This window comes from Asterias amurensis, chromosome 12 (genome assembly GCF_032118995.1).
Source record: "Asterias amurensis chromosome 12, ASM3211899v1".
In the NCBI taxonomy this organism is placed as follows: domain Eukaryota; kingdom Metazoa; phylum Echinodermata; class Asteroidea; order Forcipulatida; family Asteriidae; genus Asterias; species Asterias amurensis.
In genome coordinates this window covers 13,217,859-13,239,016 of record NC_092659.1, presented here as the reverse complement: position 1 = coordinate 13,239,016, position 21,158 = coordinate 13,217,859, and the positions used below count along the sequence as shown (strand labels likewise).

Genomic DNA, 21,158 nt, shown 5'->3' with positions numbered 1-21,158 from the left:
CGACAGAGTAACCTAACAAGAGACAGTTTCCTAGGAGACACTGTCTCGGGGACGCTGTAACCTAGGCAAGCCAGGTAAAGTGGCCCGCGGGGGGGGGGGGGGGGGGGGTGGGGACGGACAAAATCTCCGTCCACGTCCGTGCATTGAAATTTATTGTTTGGTAATCCCCCGAAAAGGTGAAAACACTTGACTGCCGGGAACGGCATAAAACATAATTTATTTCGATTACGGACAAAATGGCTGGTCGGCTTTCAAATGATTAAATTGTTGCAAACCTAAACAACACAAGATAGAGATTGTAAAATAGCCCCCCCCCCCCGCCCCAGAAAAAAAGGTGCCAGAGAGGGCGCACCAACTTTGCTGACGAGTTGTGCGCGCCACCAACGTTCAAGTGTTGGTTTTAAAATGGCGGCGAACAACAACAAGTAAACCGAACGGCACTAAAAAAGCTGCAGACGACACTAGCCCAGGGCTACAGACGACACTATTTTCTTGTTAAGAACGTAAATATACCCTGGTGTCATGTGTTTTCAGTAGGATAACAGGAAAAGGATAAGTTTCCGTATGGCGCCACCACTTTTTCACTCATTTTTACAAAAAGGGATATCTCACTGATGACTGAGGACGAGGTAATCTAGATATATCGTGGCGTCATACGTTATCGACCCTCACTCATATGTTTTCGAACCCCAACTTTGATTCCAGTTTACCGCAAGATTGTGCAAGCTGCACCGGTGACAGAAGCTATGCAGTTTACTCACTGTCTGTATTTTCATCAGGCTTAATCATGCTGCGAATAAAAATTCCTGTCGTTGGTTATGCTCAATGTAATGTTTGACTTGTTGAGTCAACTCAAACATTTATAAAAATGTTCAAAATAAAAAATACTATCTGCAAGATTGAGTTTCATTCCGTTTTAGTCACTAGATGGATCACGTGAGGTGGTTACTATTTATTTGGGATTCTATTGTGCCAATATGGGGAAAAAATTAAAATATTTTTTTAGTGAAAATGAAAAAGAATTTTTTTTTTGTTTAACTGCATACTGTAATAAATTCCGATAAGCGTAATAAATATTAAGTCTACATTAAAGAGAAAATATCATAGATTGCATAAGCACTGTTATTAATGGCGGACTGTCTCTCGCAACCTAAGAGAGACAGTCCGCCATTAACAGTGCTTATAAATGCATGCACGATATTGGAGCAACGTCATATGTTTTCACACCTTTCATTGGTTGGTATTTTATTGAATATTCAGAAGCTAGTATGGCGTGCAAAATAAATCAAAAATATTATTCAAAACTACTTAACAAATTTAATTACATTTTTGTCCTAAGGCATTATGGCTACTATATTAGAATCCAGAGATATCATAAGGCATGAAAGTAAAACACCCCCCCCCCCCTTGAAGCACACACTTCATAATAATCCGTTTTCCCCAATTTCTGACCAGTAATGTTTGGTTTCAGAAGATAAGAAACCTATCTATGATATATTCTCTTTAAAGTCACCTGGAAATATAATTTTTTTTCTTTCAAACATAAGAGTATATGCTTACGAACAATAAAACAATTTTTTTTAGTAATTGTTGTCACGATTTATATGTTTAAAAAAAAGTTGTTTGGGGGGCTGACTCCACCTACCCCTTTTGTGATGTCAATCGAGGCAGACTTTGCCTACATTGCGTATAGTAAGCACACGTGCAAAGTACATGTACGTCCAAGTCGTGAGTTGGTACATTTTTTTTGAAACGTCCAAACTCACGACTTGGTCCGTACATGTACTTTGCAATTGTGTTTACTCTACGCATTACAGGCAAAGTCTGCCTCGATTGACGTCACGAACAGCGCCCTCTCGGGTCGGGGTCTACTCATAAATTTGTAAATAACATAAGAACTGATTTTTTAAAACCTTAGTTAACTGTGTATTCACATTCCACTCATCAAAACACATATATTAGTAACAAAAGCTTTATTTTGAAAAAATACCACTTCCAGGTGACTTTAATATAGACGTAATATTTTTTACGCTTATCGGAATTTATTACAGTATGCAGTTAATCCCCCCAAAAATTTGTTGTCATTTTCACTTAAAATATTTTAATTTTTTCCTCATATTGGCACACCATAGAATCCCAAATAGTAACCACCTCACGTGATCCATCTAGTAACTAAAACAGAATGAAACTCAATCTTGCAGATAGTATTTTTGTTTTGAACTTTCGAGGTTGGATGATGTTTCTTTGACTCATTTGAATTTTGGCATAATAATGCACTAGTGATTTGTACAAAAAATCAATCATTTTATAAATATTTGAGCATAACCAACGTCAGGAGAAACATTATTCTCAGCATGGTTAAGCCTGATAAAATACAGACCGTGAGTAAACTGCATAGCTTCTGCAACCGGTGCAGCTTGCACAATCTCGCGGTAAATGGTAATCAAAGTTGGGGGTTCGAAAACATATGAGGGTCGATATCGTATGACGCTACGATATATCTAACACAGTGAAAAGTTCCGTGGGAAAAGTTTTCCTATGGCGCCACCACTTTTTCATTCGATATGAAGTAATAATATCTAATTTACCTCAATAAAAATGAAATATCCCTTTTTATATTATATATAATTATGTAAAAATGAGTGAAAAACAGGTGACGCCATATACCGAAAGTTATCCAGTCCGTGTCCTGCCTAGACTTGTGGACAAGTCATTAAATCAGCCCCACAAAATCGGGGAGCCATCAGTTCACGCGAGAGCAGTGATCTCGCGAGAGCACTATCTCAGCGCGTGGGGCCGATTTAACGACTTGTCCACAAGTCTATGTCCTGCCACCAATTTTTCACTTGATATACAATAAAATATTATCTAAATTAGTAATAATTTAGTTAGGCAACTATCAACTCAGCACACACAACAGCAAAAAAGTCACAAAATGAATGTCATAGTTTAGCCCAGGTTGGACTCCTCCGTTGCAGTGCAGACTGCAGTGGCACTGACTGACAGACTGACGTCCTACCATACCTCACCTGCCGACCAGCAGGGCTATGTAGTAGCTAGAAGGTAGTTTTGGTAGTAAAATGTAAAACTAAACATGCTATTAAAAGTAAAAGGTGTGACAGGATATGTAAAGTCATTTTCACTGACACAGTGACAGTGTGACAGTGATCATGTGATACACTGATACATGTATGATCAGATGATGCATTGCAAAAGTGATACTCCATCGCACAATCGGCGTGTTAACTTAAAAAAAGGGGACGTTTAGATTTAGAGCAAACATCTACACCTCACAACTTTTTACTTGCCCCTTTTTTAAGCACCTGCAACACTTGCCTTGGCACCGCACATAAGCAGCTATCCTTCCTTGGCGTTTACATACGGACTGAAGGACTATGCCAAGTACGGTACCGATGTAGAATGTAAAAGTAGAAGTAGGCCCTGTATGGGTATATAATTGTAGAGCCTAACGACAGCAGTCGTAATTGTCAATGTCAACATGGTCAAGGGTCAAACTAGATCATCATGGCTCTGGGCCTAGCCCTCGCAAGAAGCGGAGGGAGTCCAGGATATTGGCACTATAGACTGTGCAAGTCTCGCGCGGATTTGAACTTCCGGGACCATTGTGGTCCCAACCTAATGGAGATTTACGTTGGGGAGATTTTGTTTCGTCCATTACTTAAGTTTAATGTAGTTTATGACCATAAAAATGACATATGTTGTTAAAAATGTAATACTAATTAACATCATACATAAAAGTAAAAATAAAGTCAACATAATAACGATGAAAAACCGATATTTAAACTTGACCTCAGGTCAGGTTACTTGGTAAAAATTAAGAATTTGTGCCCATCTCCGATCACGAAACTTACGCAGACGCTTGTTTTGGCCGCGCCGGGTGGAAAGCTTTTTCATTGGTCGCTTAGGCGTCGGCTTCCTCTTTAAAATGCGTCATGCGTTTATCTAACGCCCTTGCGACCATCGTGCGTCCGCGTATAAACTAGCTTTCAGTAGTTTCACATTCGGGCGTAGATTTACAAAAGGGGTTTCAAAACATTTCAGATCAAACAAACATCCTTGTCCCAGAGTTTTACTTTTGTCTATACATAGACTTTAACCGATAATTGTGTACTTGGTTAAAAAGCTAAACTAATTTAAACAAGCTCTTATGAATACTTTTGTTGTTCAGATTCGGCATTAAAAAAAAATTAAAGCAAAGATTTGATTCATAAAAAAATTAAGTTCTTCAGTTGTTGTGTTTTCTCGCTCCGGTGCGCGCGAGACTTGCACAGTCTATTGAATGGGCAGATCTCTGGGCTCTGTTTACTGCTGAATTTTTGTTTGTATGATATGAATGAATTTGGGCCATGGGCTTGGGGCTGATTTCACTATAACATCATGGAGGAATAATACACAAGGAGTTACAACGAACAGGAGATCAAACTTCCAAGGTCTGGTACCGCCTCGGATTACCTAACCGTACGCGACAAAGCTGATCCAAGGTTAAAAGATTACATCATGCATGTGCATATCGGTTACAAGATAATCGGCATAGTACGATGTTTTTGGAAAAGTCAGATTTTCATTCGCCCCCCAATGAAATGCTCCACCCAATGAAATGCTCCACATCGTAACACATAAATGTCTGCACGAATATGTAGACAAAGGGTTCACTGAGCAAAGACCGTCATTTTTAACCGGCCAAACTTGGCCAAAAGTTATCAAAATCACAGAAGTTTTTAAGCATTATTTCATTCATATATCAATAATTGTATTACCGGAATATCAACGTAACTTTCCTTCTGAAAGTTGGATTTTAATGAAGGAAACATCAGCAGAATCAGAATCTCACTGCGCATTTAACGGACAATAAGGCTAACATCTACATGTGGTACATAGAGCTACTACGCATGCAAATACTGTTTGTTCGTTTGTTTGTAATTATGTACTATTAAAAAACACAAACAAGTAATTTCTCCACTGTGCAGTCCGAAGCGGTACCAGATGGAGAAATTGTTCATCCACTCAACAATCCATCGATCACTAATCACCCTGTGGGGGCTTAGCGGGCCGTTCAAGTGTGTTATTCCTCCATGATTACATGCCGAGAACTAACAATTTTCGCCCAGAACTCTGAGCAAAATACACAGTACAGTCTTTCTCCCAGATTACACTTGATGGTGGCCTCTATACTTATACTAACAAAAACGTGTATAAACATGGGTAATTTGATTGAAGCTTTTAGTCCTTTTTGGACTAAGTTGGATCAAGAGAGCCCACCACTAAAATTGGTCTAGCTAGAACACTGACTGCAACGCTTCAGTATAATATGATCACCTGTTTTTAAAATCCTTGACTGCATTCACATCAATGTGTCGGAGAAATGTAAATTTCTTTTGATTGAATTATAGTAACTTCATTTTCCTGCGTTTCTTAGCTGACACATGTACAGTCACTACCCTGTGAAAGAACCAACTTGAACAATGGATTTCACTGAGGCGTACCCAGACCGCTGCTCCTCTGTTGGTGTCGCTGCTAGATTAGGAGACATCAAATCACTGCAGCAGCTGATAGCAAACGGATCATGTGTTGATATTCATGACAATCGAGGCTGGACACCTCTACATGAAGCAGCTAATGCTAACCACTGTGACTGTGTGAAGATACTACTGGAGCATATAGAAGATGAAGATGGTTCGTGCATTATTTTTTTGCCCATGGTTTTGTACACAAAACTGTGCTGATTCTAGCCTTTTGTCAAGGCCCTCGTGGCTTGAACAGCTTCGTAAAGCCTAAGAGGCTGGAAGGGGAGACCACGCACGAGTTGAGTGGCGAAGTCCAGGCCTCTCCTGGTCTCCCCTGATAGTCACTCAGGTACATGACTCTATACCAAGCTGTCCAAGCCACGACAACCTTGACAAGACGCTTTTTTTAACTGGGGGGCCCAGCCGTGTAGCAAGAACTTTGTATGGGGGGGGGGGTTCAAAGCAATAGACCGAATCATTAAGCTCTCCCCCATTGCGTATTGACCAATTACAACCCATTGCACAACCAAAAATTCGTCACTATAAGGTGCGACATGGCGTATGCTTGGCGCGCATGCGAAGTTGTTCAGAATGGCATTGACATCAGAATGACTTGTTCTTGCTCACATGTGCGTAGTGGGCGGAGCCTAATGGATCGGTGTGTTTAAATGGCAAGCAAAAGTGGGCGGCCCTACAATCCCCTGTCGTGGGATCCAGGGTCGAAGCTAGTGTGGGGGTCAATAGAGCGAAGCCCCTGGAAGCTCTCTGAGCTGTCATATATGCTATCAATGAGGGAGAACGGCGAGTTCCAATAAAAACAACGACATGTCTTCTATTTGATTAAAGACACTGGACACCTTTGGTAATTGTCAAAGACCAGTCTTCTCACTTGGTGTATCTCAACATATGCATAAAATAACAAACCTGTGAAAATTGAGCTAAATTGGTCGTCGTCGCGAGATTATGAAAGAAAAAACACCCTTGTCTTACGAAGTTGTGTGCGTTCAGAAGCTTGATTTCGGGACCTCAAAATTCTATTCCGATGTCTCAAAATCAAATTACTTCTTTCTCGAAAACTACATTACTTCAGAGGGAGTCACTTCTCACAATGTTTTATACTATCAACCTCTCTCCATTGCTCGTAACGAAGTAAGTTCTTATGGTAACAATTATTTTGAGTAATTACTAATACTGTCCACTGCCTTTAGGAGGCCTTGTTGGTCCATGACTTACCTCAAGATTAAATGGTTCTAGGTGTGCACGGCCTATGATGTCTGTGGCAGGTTTGATTAAATAGTTTTGTTGTGTTGTGGCTGAGTAAACCAGACTCAAGTTCTGATGTTGGAGTCATCAGACCTGTAATTCTGTCTATTTTCACAGAGGTAAATGGGTACCTGTGAGGGCAGAGAAAGTTTGCATGCTGATTGAATTAGCTTGGTGCTCCACATTAACTAGAAGCACAGGTTGTATACACTACACCAAACGTGCCCGTTTCAGGATGAAACAAATTTGCCCCGTGACCGGGGTCACCACTAACAATGTTTGTGGACCATGAACGTCTCTGCACGACAGATTCGAGTGCTGTACATGAAGTCAGTAAATTGCTTTATATGCGCTTTACCCAACACCAGTGTGCAGTACTGCGTACTTTCTCGAGTCCTGTTTCAAATTTTCGAGTCCTGTAGCCAATCAAAAACACGGATCTGAGTTTCCCTCCCAGGGGTTAAAGACATACGCAGAGCTAGCGGGTGATACGGCGCGCTGCCCATAGTAGCGAGGTTCATACTCGCCTATATCAGCAGTATTGATACGCCGCGTCCACAGACGACATAGAGGGTGGTCGAGCTCTGCGTTCTCCGGGTTCTATTTCTATGGTACCCACCTATATCAGCAGTGGTCACCCACCTATTACAGCAGTGGGTACCCGCCTATATCAGCAGTGGGTACCTGCCTATATCCCCAGTGGGTACCCGCCTATATCAGCAGTGGGCACCCGCCTATTACAGCAGTGAGTACCTTGCTATATCAGCAGTGGTTACCTGCCTATATTAGGCAGTGGTTACCTGCCTATATCAGCTGTGGGTACCCGCCTATATCAGCAGTGGTTACTCGCCTATATCAGCTGTGGGTACCCGCCTATATCAGCAGTGGGTACCTGCCTATATCAGCAGTGGGTACCTGCCTATATCCCCAGTGGGTACCCGCCTATATCAGCAGTGGGCACCCGCCTATTACAGCAGTGAGTACCTTGCTATATCAGCAGTGGTTACCTGCCTATATTAGGCAGTGGTTACCTGCCTATATCAGCTGTGGGTACCCGCCTATATCAGCAGTGGGTACCTGCCTATATCAGCAGTGGGTACCTGCCTATATCCCCAGTGGGTACCCGCCTATATCAGCAGTGGGCACCCGCCTATTACAGCAGTGAGTACCTTGCTATATCAGCAGTGGTTACCTGCCTATATTAGGCAGTGGTTACCTGCCTATATCAGCTGTGGGTACCCGCCTATATCAGCAGTGGTTACCCGCCTATATCAGCAGTGGGTACCTGCCTATATCAGCAGTGGGTACCTGCCTATATCCCCAGTGGGTACCCGCCTATATCAGCAGTGGGCACCCGCCTATTACAGCAGTGAGTACCTTGCTATATCAGCTGTGGGTACCTGCCTATATCAGCAGTGGGTACCCGCCTATATCAGCAGTGGTTACTCGCCTATATCAGCTGTGGGTACCCGCCTATATCAGCAGTGGGTACCTGCCTTTATCAGCAGTGGGTACCTGCCTATATCAGCTGTGGGTACCCGCCTATATCAGCAGTGGGTACCCACCTATATCAGCAGTGGTTACTCGCCTATATCAGCAGTGGGTACCCGCCTATATCAGCAGTGGGTACTCGCCTACATCAGCAATGGCATGAATGGGTACCCGCCTATATCAGCAGTGGGTACCTGCCTATTACAGCAGTGGGTACCCACCTATATCAGCAGTGGGTACCCGCCTATTACAGCAGTGGGTACCCACCTATATGAGCAGTGGGTACCTGCCTATATCAGCAGTGGGTACCTGCCTGTATCAGCAGTGGGTACCTGCCTTTATCAGCAGTGGGTACCTGCCTTTATCAACAGTGGGTACCTGCCTATTACAGCAGTGGGTACCCGCCTATATCAGCAGTGGGTACACGCTTATATCAGCAGTGGGTCCCCACAACAGTTGTTTTTACAGGACTCGAGAAAACTAAAAGTGTTTTTTTAACCCACATGGATCAGTGTTGGGTAAAGCACAAATTATATTCTTTATCCCATAACTCCTCAATGCAAATATTATTTAACAAATTATTAATATTAATATCTGTAGATTTGAATGTTCAAACCTGGGAAGGTGAAACTGCGCTGTTCTTTGCTGCACATACTGGAAACAAGGAGATGATAGAGCAACTAATACATCATGGAGCCAAGCTAGACATATGCAACCAAAGTGAAATCTACCCACTTCATAAAGGTAAATTGCATTAACCCCTGAACCTGTGGGCTTTTTACTTTCAATGAGTTCACTTTGGGTGCGTTCGTTTAGCTTCCCTGCATGGGTCGACCCCGGTCTGCCCCAGTATGTTCAAATAACTTTGACGGGGCTCACCGGGTCAGCCCCCATCAGTGCCCTGCTTGTGGAGTGGGTCACTTGGGGGTGACCTGAGGTGCATGCTGTCACCACGAGAGGGCGAGTGTGGTCGTTCAGTTAGCTCTTGTCAGGGGCTCACCCGAGTGAGCACTCCGGGGTTGACCCAGGGAAGCTAAACGAACGCACCCAATATCTCAACAAAACACAGGAAAAATACAACTATCTTTCATTCAGAGCCACCGTGGATGACATAGAATGGTCAGACAGTAGGAGGTTTGACTGTATACTGCGTATGCAATATTATATGGTTTGTGGTAACACCATGTGTCTATCTACTTGCCAGGTAGAGTTTGTTCTTAGAGAACTGTCTTTCTTAATTCTACTACCACGGAGTAGATTCATCGAATGTGAGGGAGACTTCTCAGTTCTGAAAAGAACTGTCCTCATGATATAAATTAGCAGTGGTATACATGTAGTTATACATCAAAACCACATTAGATAACATTGAGTGGTCAGACAGTAGGTGGGTTGGCTGTGTACTGTGTACATGTATGCATTCACCTCTTGACAAAAATTTACAGTAGCATAGTTATATTTAAAAACCATATTGGACTACATTTAATGGTCAGACAGTGGGAGGGTTGACTGTGTACTTTGTATGCATTCACCTCTTGATATTAAAGTGCAGGGTGGCATAGTTTATCTATAAATTAAAACCACATTGGATGACATTTGAGGGTCAGACAGTAGGAGGGTCGACTGTGTACTGTTAATGCATTCACCACATGATTTTAACACATAACCATAACACAGGTTTACTAATAACGAGATCATCAGTTGGGCAAAATTGTTTATTGTTTACAAGCATGACAAGTCATGGAAAACAGGTGAAGTCTTATTTGCTGGTTTTCTTTTTTGATTTGTTAAATTAAGTTTACTTTCAAATATTTCATTGTTAAATTTGAATTTCCCAACAGTTTTTGTATCCATAAACTACAATAAATTAAAAATTTGAAGAAACAGCATCACATTCACTTATTGACTCAATGACCACATTGATCCTAGCCTTGATCAAGGCGCTCCAGCCAGCCGCGACCTGCAAAATCCCAGTCCCCATCACGGAATTCCGCCAGCGCACCCCATACATAACACAGTGCATAATATAATACGTGTACAGGGTAAGTACACATGTACAATCTGTACGGTACACATACGGTACCACACGCACGAGGTTGAAGACACGACCGTACTCATGACTACGCTATACTGTTCTCGCTGTACAATGTACATGATGAACAGCACAAACAATGTATACATGTGTACGTGTGTACGTTGTTCGTGTATACACTGCTGTCTGTGTTGCCGAATCGCTGCGCACGGGCCAAGGCTACATTGCAAGACTTGCACAATCTATGTATTACACCAAGCATTTTGATGTGTGCAAGTTCTCCCATATTCTGTTCTCACAGCTGTGGCAGGTAACCATAAAGAGTGTGTTGAGTTGCTTCTCCAGAAAAGAGCTGATGTGAACTGTACTCAGTGGAACGGCTGGTCATCACTCCATGAGGCAGCCTATCAAGGATTTGCAGATATCCTCTGCATTTTGTTGAAATCTGGCGCCAAGACTGATGTTAAAGATGACTATGGTATTGCACCGGTGTTCACTGCAGCACAGTACGGGCACCTGGACTGCTTGAAGCTTCTCATCAAACATGGTAAATAGAGATCATAGAGTTATATAAAGAACTAAAGGGCGCACTGGCCTAGATACCAGACCCTGCATGCGTGCAGGCGGCCATTTTCTAAGTTGAAAAAACAGGCATGGCTTAGCGTGTGTTTGTATGGCCATTTTGTAAGTTATGAAAACGGCATCGGGTAGCGTTCAATAAACTCCAATGTGTGTTTCTTATTCAAAGCGCATACCGAATGGCGCGCGTGTCTCCCTGCGGTCCCGTCGCATTTGTGCAAGCAGCATCACAAGTGCACCCTCTAGTTCTTATTAATGCATTTCTTTTGTTTGTAGTGGGAGACTTTACAACTCTAGGTGGCAGCAGACTTTACAGGTTAATCTGTTTATGCAGTTCTAAGCATCTGCATATTACCAAGAACAATGGATGTATCTGGCAAGTCTGCTGCCATCACCTACATTATTGTAACTTCACAAAAGTCCCCCATCGGGAACCACTAGAGCGGCAGCCCAGAGCACTTTGGTTAAAGGAACGAGGTACCAATATTTGAGTACAGGAACATTTAGTGGATAACCTGACATAGTCAGATATGGATGTCTGCCAGGGACCCCCCGCTGTGTGTAGCACGTGGACCCCCAACAAAGAGGCAAAATAATGGGCTGAATCAAACATTCTAGTTACCACATGAAATCAAGTGGAAATGGTCATTAACATCATGCTTAGTAAAAAATATCAACCGCCAGACAAATTGTCTGCTGCATTAGGCCTGCCAGACACCCCCTCCCCCAAATATTTAGTGTACAAACCTATGGGTTGAAATTCACCAGTTGTCAAATTACCTCAGATTTACATGAAACTTTGTCTAACTGTTCCACTATGGCTAAAATGAACACAAACCAAAAATTAAATCCATACTCCATATCGTTTCCGAGATACAGCCTCTTAAAAAATGCTAAAATCTCTCCCCCTTTTGGCGCTCCGCCCCCGAACGACCGCGCGTCGTGGTGATATTCTTTTCAAACGTTAAGAGCCCGTAATTTAATAACGACACCAGCTGTGTGGCTAAAAATTGTATGCTATTTAAGTTGTGGCCCTTGATTCATAATTTGGCTGCACTGGGCCTGACAGACACCCCCACCCCCGGGGTAAAACATCGGAGGAACAACCTAAAACCAAGTTGAAATTACCAATAGTCCTAATGCACAATTCTTAACAGAAGACAATATCAGCCGCCAGACAATGTTTTGCTGCATTGGGCGCGGCCCGACAGACACATATACCCTCCCCGGGTTAAACATCAAAGGAACCACCTGAAACCAAGTTGAAATGACCAATAGCAATAATCTTAATACAAGTATCAACTGCCAGACAGCAGTTTTGCTGCATTGGGCCCGACAGACACCTCCCCTCCCCCGGGGTAAACATCAAAGGAACCACCTGAATTTAAGTTGAAATGACCATAACAATATTCTTAATACCAGTATCAACTGCTGCATTGGGCCCGGCAGACACCTCCCCTCCCCCGGGGTAAACATCAAAGGCCCCAAGTGAAATTAAGTTGACGTGACCAATAACAATATTCTTAATACAAGTATCAACTGCCAGACAGCAGTTTTGCTGCATTGGGCCCGGCAGACACCCCCTCCCCCGGGTTAAACATCAAAGGAACCACCTGAAATTAAGTTGAAATGACCGAAAACAATATTCTTAATACAAGTATCAACTACCAGACAACAGTTTTGCTGCATTGGGCCCGACAGACACCTCCCCTTCCCCGGGGTAAACATCAAAGGACCACCTGAAATTAAGTTTAAATGACCAATAACAATAATATTCTTAATACCAGTATCAACTGCCAGACAACAGTTTTGCTGCATTGGGCCCGGCAGACACCTCCCCTCCCCCTGGGTTAAACATCAAAGGAACCACCTGAAATTAAGTTGAAATGACCAATTTACACTCTTCTTAATACAAGTATCATAACACGCCAGACAAAAAATTGGTGCATTGGGCACGCCAGACACCCCCACCCCCTTGGTTTAAGAATATTGTTATTGGTAATTTCAACTTGGTTTTAGGTCGTTTCTTTGAAGTTTAACCCCGGGGTTGGGGAGGTGTCTGCCGGGCCCAATGAAGAATCATAAAAATGTCTGGCGGTTGATACTTCCGTTTGTATTAAGAATATTGTTATTGGTTATTTCAACTTAGTTTTAGGCGGTTCTTCTAAAACCCGAGGGAGTGGGGTTGTCTGCCGGGCCCAATGCAGCAAAACTTTCGTTTGGCAGTTGATACTTTTATTAAGAATATTGTTATTGGCCTTTTCAACTTGGTTTCAGGTGGTTCCTCTGAGTTGTCTACCGGGCCCAATGCAGCCAAACTTTTGTCTGGTAGTTGATACTAAGAATATTGTTATTGGTCATTTCAACTTGGTTTCAGGGGGTTCCTCTGATGTTTAACCCAGGGGGAGGGGAGTTGTCTGCCGGGCCCAATGCAGCAAAACTGTTGTCTGGCAGTTGATACTTGTATTAAGAATATTGTTATTGGTCATTTCAACTTGGTTTCAGGGGGTTCCTCTGATGTTTAACCCGGGGGGGGGGGGGGGGGGGGGGAGTTGTCTGCCGGGCCAAATGCAACAAAACTTTCGTCTGGCAGTTGATATCTGGCAGTTGATACTTGTATTAAGAATAATATTGTATTGGTCACATTTCAACTTGGTTTCAGTGGTTCCTCTGATGTTTAACCCGGGGAAGGGAGCTGTGTCTGCCGGGCCAAATGCAGCAAAACGTTCGTCTGGTGGTGATTGATACTGGACGTCAAAGAATAGTGTGTTTGGTCATTACTTGGTTTCAGGTGATTCCTTTGTTTAACCCGGGTAAGGGAGGTGTCTGCCGGGCAAAACATTTGTCCGGCGCCTGATATTGTCTTGTGTTAAGAATAGTGCAAAAGGCCTTGGTAATTTCAACTTGGTTTTAGGTCGTTCCTTCGATGTTGAACCCCGGGGGTGGGGGTGTCTGGTAGGCCCAATGCAGCCAAATTATGACCCAAGAGCCATAACTTAAATAGTATACACCTTTCAGCCGCAAAGCTGGTGTCGTTATTAAATTACGGCTCTTAACGTTTGAAAGAATACCACCACGACGCGCGGTGTCGGCCGGGGGCGGAGCTCCAAAAGGGGGAGATTTTAGTATATTGTAAGAGGCTGTATCTCAGAAACGACATGGAGTATGGATTTAATTTTTGGTTTGTGTTCATTTTAGCCATAGTGGAACAGTTAAACAAAGTTTCATGTAAATCTGAGGTAATTTGACAACTGGTAATTTTCAACCCATAGGTTTGTACACTAAGTATTTTGGGAAGGGGGTGTCTGGCAGGCCTAATGCAGCAGAAAATTTGTCTGGCGGTTGATTTTGTTTACTTAGTATCATGGTAATGACCATTTCCACTTGGTTTCATGTGGTACCTAGAATGTTTGACTCAGCCCATTATTTCGCCTCTTTGTTGGGGGTCCATGCGCCATATGCAGCGGGGGGTCCCCGGCAGACATCCATATCTGATTATGTCAGGTTATCCACTAAACGTTCCCGTAGTCAAATATTGGTACCTCGTTCCTTTAACCAAAGTGCTCTGGGCTGCCGGTCTACACCTTACAATCCTTCAAAGTCCTTCCCCATATTTTGCCTGGTTCTGTTGAATTCAGTCGTGCACGTCTAAATCACTCTAAATCATTCTTAGCATGAGGGCAGCTTCAGTTTAAGGAAGTGAATGAGCAGAGAAACGTGTGACGCAACTAAAGGTCAGTGAGGTGGGACAATCGGTGAGCACCTACCATCGCATTACCTATTTTTGTTTTTGCTTCTCTAGGTTCGAATCCCAACTCAGCTGCTTCTGATGGTGCAACCCCATTGTATATAGCCACACAGGAAAACTACCCAGAATGCGTGGAGTATTTGCTTGAGCATGGTGCTTCGGCATTGACTCCAGTATGCACTGAAAGCGCAGTATTGGCACCCATTCACGTTGCAGCTGACAAAGGTCATGTTAGGTCAGTAAGAGGTCAATATTATTTAACTTAGGCATAAGAAGAAAAAAAACGTCCATTGCCCTTTTCCGACCGACCGAAAAAGTAAGAAAGCCACTGTCGCATTTTTTTCTTTTTCTTCAAAATGGTGTTTTTTTAGGTTAAATAAAAATTTAAAAAACTTTGAATGCCCAATAAATAACAATAGGGCCTTTATTCAAAGCTGAAGTATGTTTTTTGAGTGCTGTCAGAAATCAAGATGAACGATGAAGTGTCTGATATTCTTCACAAAATGTTAAAACACCTTGATGCGCTCGGCAACATGGTTCGATCTGTCGCCCTCACCATGGAAGTATCCACTGCATGCAAAGTGCATACACAGCCCGCACGCTGTGATTGGCCGTTGATAGACTCCAACACAATACGCACATTCACAAACTGAGAAAGAATTGCCACACAATGTGCCGCACGCCTGTAGTATGGTGCAATGTCAGCCTTGAAGCACATTCAAACATGTGTAACTTTCGCCGATTGAAGGCTTGCACGAGGCGGGGCAAAGTTCATTGATAGTGCATTGTTACCGATCGTTGAATCTCAATGATTTTATCGCAAACGAAGATCTGCTGCAACTGCTAATCACTAATTCAAGAAAATATTATTTAGGGCCAACATCTGGGGATAAGATCATCCAAAAATGTGTGGATTTTTATTTTCTCCTCTGACATAGGCCCTATTGAAAAAACACAAAAAAAAAGAAAAAAAAACAAAAACAAAAACAAAAACGACCAACTGACCCTCCCGATTTTTAGCCAAAAGGGCAATAAAAAGGTTTGTTTATGCGGTAGGGATGCTTACTCCATGTTACAAGGCATTCTTCGCTTACACATCTAGCTAGCGTAGAAATTCTTTGCCTTCCCTGCAAGCGGAAAACCATAAGCGCAGTTTTGCTGTTAATGAAATTTGGCCCTGGTTACCTCAAGGTACATTCCTAATTGTCAAAGACCAGTCTTCTCACTTGCTGTATCTCAACATAAAAATATGTACAAAATAACAAACCTGTGAAAATTTGAGCTTGATTGGTCGTCGGAGTTGCGAGATAACTATGAAAGAAAAACACACCCCTGTCACACGAAGTTGTGTGCTTTCAGAGGCTTGACTTCGGGACCTTAAATTCTAAACTTGAGGTCTCAAAATCAAATTCGTGGAAAATTACTTCTTTCTCGAAAACTACTCCACCAAATCGTTACCAAGTAAGGTTTTATGCTAATAACTATTTGAGTAACTATCAATAGTGTCCACTGCCTTCAAACAAAAATTCACCCAGAGTTCACATTTCTTTCCATCTTTGATTTTGGTTTCCTTCAGTTTTAGCTCCATATGAAATTAAACAGGGAGGATGCACTGGTTATACACTTTTTAGTGTATGTACCAATAAAAACCACCAATTTTTGTTTTTTACCCATACACCGATGTGTGTGTGTATAACATCTCTAATTACACAAATTTGTTATTGTAATTTTTTCCTCAGGTGTCTGGAGCTACTTGTACCCAAAAGTATAGAAATACTGGAGACTGTTATTTATGGCAAGACTGAACAACCACACACCCCAATGCATTTTGCCGCAATGAAAGGTCACACGGAGGTCGTCCGAGCCCTTCTCAAAGCAGGATGCGATCCTGACTTTGGCCTCAAGATTACTTCGGAAGATGTTAAAAGTAGATGCTGGGACATTTCACATCTTGTGTGTTCAGTAGCAATGGATCGTAAACACTTTGACATGGCTAAGTTGCTGTTGGACTCTGGTGCTGTTGTGTGTAGTCGACTGGGTGGTTACTGCATTGTCAGAGGCTGTGAAGAAGATGTACCATCCCTGAAATTTCTTCTAGATTACGGTGTAGATCTTGGATGTTCCCACATGAGATGTGTATACCTACCGGATGATCTTGAATATGCCAATTTACTTTTGAAATCAGGGAAGCGTTGGAGATTTGACTGTTTGGACCAAACTGGTTTTTGTAGCCAGGACTGGATCCGTTATTCTAGGCGTAGAAGTACATGGCTGAAAATGATGAAGCTGGTGTACAACTATGTGGACAGACTCAGACTGTGTAAACACAACATCCAGTATATACAAGACCACAGAGAGTTGAATGAAGTACTTGAATTAGCAGGTAAATCCATTTCTCAATCTGATTTCTTTTTCTCTTTCAATACAGTGTGGGTTTTGTTTACCACGAATTGGCCAAACCTTCGCCATAAGCCACAACCGATAGTTGACTAAGTCCCATGCTTAATTCAATGATGTCAGACTAAAGCCAAGTTTTCAATAGACTTTTTCTTTGGCTGCCACTCGAAAAGTTACTTTGACTGGCCTTGGTGTAGTTCTACCTTGCGTTTCCACCTGGACCTATATTCCGCAATGTTTGCATAGCATTTGACTTCATGGTTATGGTAGGTTTACAGGGCAGGGCTGTTCCATTGAAGTATTTAGCAGCCATGTTAATGTAAGTTACCGTGGTTGCGCGGATGTCTTCCACGACCTTTCTCGGTCTGTTACCTTACATCAGGGTCATGGTAAGTTGACAGGGAGGGAAGTTTACCAACAGTCTCCCTAAATGTGAGTTGTAAAAATTGATAATTCTACAGAAAAGTCGCCATACTTTAATATAAAAGTGGAGTGTGAACACGGCTTCAGGGTTCCTTGTAATCCTTATTAGAATGAGGGAGTAGAGAAGTATGGAACTGGTGACTTCATATCAATACCTGGAAATAGGGATATTTTGAGCATAACATTCCAGTAACTTTTCTCCTTTTCGATACTGTACGTTTAAAGCGAAACACGGTCAGTGCATGTACATTCACATTGTACACAGTGAACTTTCCAGGCATGATTACAACCTGGACAGTTTCTGCAGTCATGTCTTACAGATTTCCTTTTACAATATTGCATGTTTGTAAAAGTTTTGCTTGTATCTTCTGGCAAAAAGTGGTTTGAGGACACTGGACACTATATGTAATTGTCAAAGACCAGTCTTCTCACGTGGTGTATCTCTCATCGTATGAATAAAATAACGAACCTGTGAAAATTTGAACTCAATTGGTCGTCGAAGTTGCAAGATAATAGATGGAAGAAAAAACACCCTTGTCACTAGAAGTTGTGTGCTTTCAGATGCTTAATTTTGGGACCTCAAATCAAATTCGTGAGAATTACTTCTTTCTTGAAAACTATGTTACTTCAGAGGGAGCTGTTTCTCACAATGCTTTATACCATCAACAGCTCTCCATTGCTTGTTACCAAGTAAGCTTTTATACAAATTTTTTAGTTATTACCAATAGTATCCACTGCCTTTAAGGTAGGGACATAAATTGGTAAATATAGGTTTTCTCGCTCAAATTCGACAAATGAGCAGCCAATTTCGTTTTCATGCGTTCAAATTAAAGCTAGATTGCCTTTCCGGCTTTTACTGCGTTTCAAATTCAGAATTCGGCGATTCAGTTTCGTTTTGAGTCGAGTCAAATTCCAATAGCACTCTGTTTAATTTAGCGTACCGTCATTCTTTTTCGTGACACATACGCCCCCAAAAATCGTCTGGGATAACGAAAATCTAATGACCCTTTTCAGTAGCATTTGATTTCATGGGAAATGAAATAGGCTGGTGGTTAAATTGGCTGCTCATTTTCCCAAAGTGACCGAGAAAACCTACATTGTATACTTAATAAAAACTTACTGGGCTAGAAGAACAGCAGCTGCTGATAGTATAAATTATTCTGAGAAAGACTTTTTATCTGAGTAATACGGTTTGAATAACTTTTCACCCGAAAATATTTTAATCTTAGAAATGATTCTTGCCCAAATCGTATCTTAGATTTTCTGAGTGTTGGATGGATGGATTTGACATTTTTTTAAAACCATGAAAAAAAGACACGGTATTCAGCTGAAAATGTTACACACTCATTGTATCGTTCTTAATTAATGTGCCTGGAATGAGCTTACAATAGACCCTTCCCATGAAATATGCTAATTACATTTAAGCATGCGTGCAGACTCTATTGGTTGGTAAACGCCACAGAGTTGTGCACTAAGCAGACGCGCAATGGCGTCTGTGTCACGCAGCCATTAGCCGTGTACAAAACAGCGCATTTTTCTCTCATTTTGCCAACCAAAATGTTAGTGCGCACGCAATGTCTGAAATTTACATATTTCATGTGAAGGGTCTATTACAAAACGATCTTTGACCCTACCTTTCAACGAACTTGTTCTTGAAAAATTTAATCAAAGTTACTTTGTGATTATTTTTGTGCAGGAAAGCCACACACTCTGTACCATCTCTGTAGAGTTGCAATCACAGAGCATTTAGGAACGGTGCGTGCCACAAAGATCATCCCCAAGATGGATTTCCTTCCAAAGCTGGTCAGGGATTATCTCCTCTATGAAGATGTAACTTTGCCAAGCACTACAGAAATTACCCCTCCCACTCTTGGTTACATTATCCAGTGAGTGGACCATTCATTTGAAATCTTTCAACTGTGTGGGTTTTGTGTGCGGTGGCACTACTGTTCACAGTACTAACTTTGTGTACCATGTACATGTAGATGCATTCACCACATGGTATCATGTTGCAGGCTGGCATAGTTTATGTACCATTTAACGCCACACTGGATGACATTGAATGGTCACACAGTGAGAGGGTTGACTGTGTACTGTGTAGTAAGCAGTCACCACATGGTATCATGTTGCAGGCTGGCATAGTTTATGTACCATTCAACGCCACACTGGATGACATTGAATGGTCAGACAGTGAGAGGGTTGACAGTGTACTGTGTAGTATGCAGTCACCACATGGTATCATGTTGCAGGCTGGCATAGTTTATGTACCATTTAACGCCACACTGGATGACATTGGATGGTCAGACATGTGAGAGGGTTGACTGTGTACTGTGTAGATGCAGTCACCACATGGTATCATGTTGCAGGCTGGCATAGTTTATGTACCATTTAACGCCACACTGGATGACATTGGATGGTCAGACATGTGAGAGGGTTGACTGTGTACTGTGTAGATGCAGTCACCACATGGTATCATGTTGCAGGCTGGCATAGTTTATGTACCATTCAACGCCACACTGGATGTTATTGAATGGTCAGACAGTGAGAGGGTTGACTGTGTACTGTGTAGTATGCAGTCACCACATGGTATCATGTTGCAGGCTGGCATAGTTTATGTACCATTTAACGCCACACTGGATGACATTGAATGGTCAGACAGTGAGAGGGTTGACTGTGTACTGTGTAGTATGCAGTCACCACATGGTATCATGTTGCAGGCTGGCATAGTTTATGTACCATTTAATGCCACACTGGATGACATTGGATGGTTAGACAGTGAGAGGGTTGACTGTGTACTGTGTAGATGCAGTCACCACATGGTATCATGTTGCAGGCTGGCATAGTTTATGTACCATTTAACGCCACACTGGATGACATTGGATGGTCAGACAGTGAGAGGGTTGACTGTGTACTGTGTAGATGCATTAACCACATGGTATCATGTTGCAGGCTGGCATAGTTTATGAACCATTCAACGCTACACTGGATGACATTAAATGGTCAGACAGTGAGAGGGTTGACTGTGTACTGTGTAGTATGCAGTCACCACATGGTATCATGTTGCAGGCTGGCAAAGTTTAAGTACCATTTAACGCCACACTGGATGACATTGGATGGTCAGACATGTGAGAGGGTTGACTGTGTACTGTGTAAATGCAGTCACCACATGGTATCATTTTGCAGGCTGGCATAGTTTATGTACCATTCAATGCCACACTGGATGACATTGGATGGTCAGACAGTGAGAGGGTTGACAGTGTACTGTGTAGTAAGCAGTCACCACATGGTATCATGTTGCAGGCTGGCATAGTTTATGTACCATTCGATGCCACACTGGATGACATTGGATGGTCAGACAGTGAGAGGGTTGACTGTACTGTGTAGATGCAGTCACCACATGGTATCATGTTGCTGGCTGGCATAGTTTATGTACCATTTAACGCCACACTGGATGACATTGGATGGTCAGACAGTGAGAGGGTTGACTGTGTACTGTGTAGATGCAGTCACCACATGGTATCATGTTGCAGGCTAGCATAGTTTATGAACCATTCAACGCCACACTGGATGACATTGGATGGTCAGACACAGTGAGAGGGTTGACAGTGTACTGTGTAGTAAGCAGTCACCACATGGTATCATGTTGCAGGCTGGCATAGTTTATGTACCATTTAACGCCACACTGGATGACATTGGATGGTCA

General features: G+C 42.4%; 1 protein-coding gene across 1 annotated transcript; it reads left to right on the top strand.

The window, feature by feature from the left end:
- Positions 1–409: 409 nt before the first annotated feature.
- On the top strand, positions 410–19,766 carry LOC139945450 (uncharacterized). The gene is made up of 7 exons (XM_071942805.1): positions 410–503; positions 5,438–5,694; positions 8,880–9,023; positions 10,610–10,855; positions 14,690–14,870; positions 16,375–17,018; positions 19,152–19,766. Exons 2-7 carry the CDS (start codon positions 5,484–5,486, stop codon positions 19,343–19,345), a joined length of 1,620 nt encoding a protein of 539 aa, XP_071798906.1. The 5' UTR covers positions 410–503; positions 5,438–5,483; the 3' UTR covers positions 19,346–19,766.
- Positions 19,767–21,158: the final 1,392 nt, after the last annotated feature.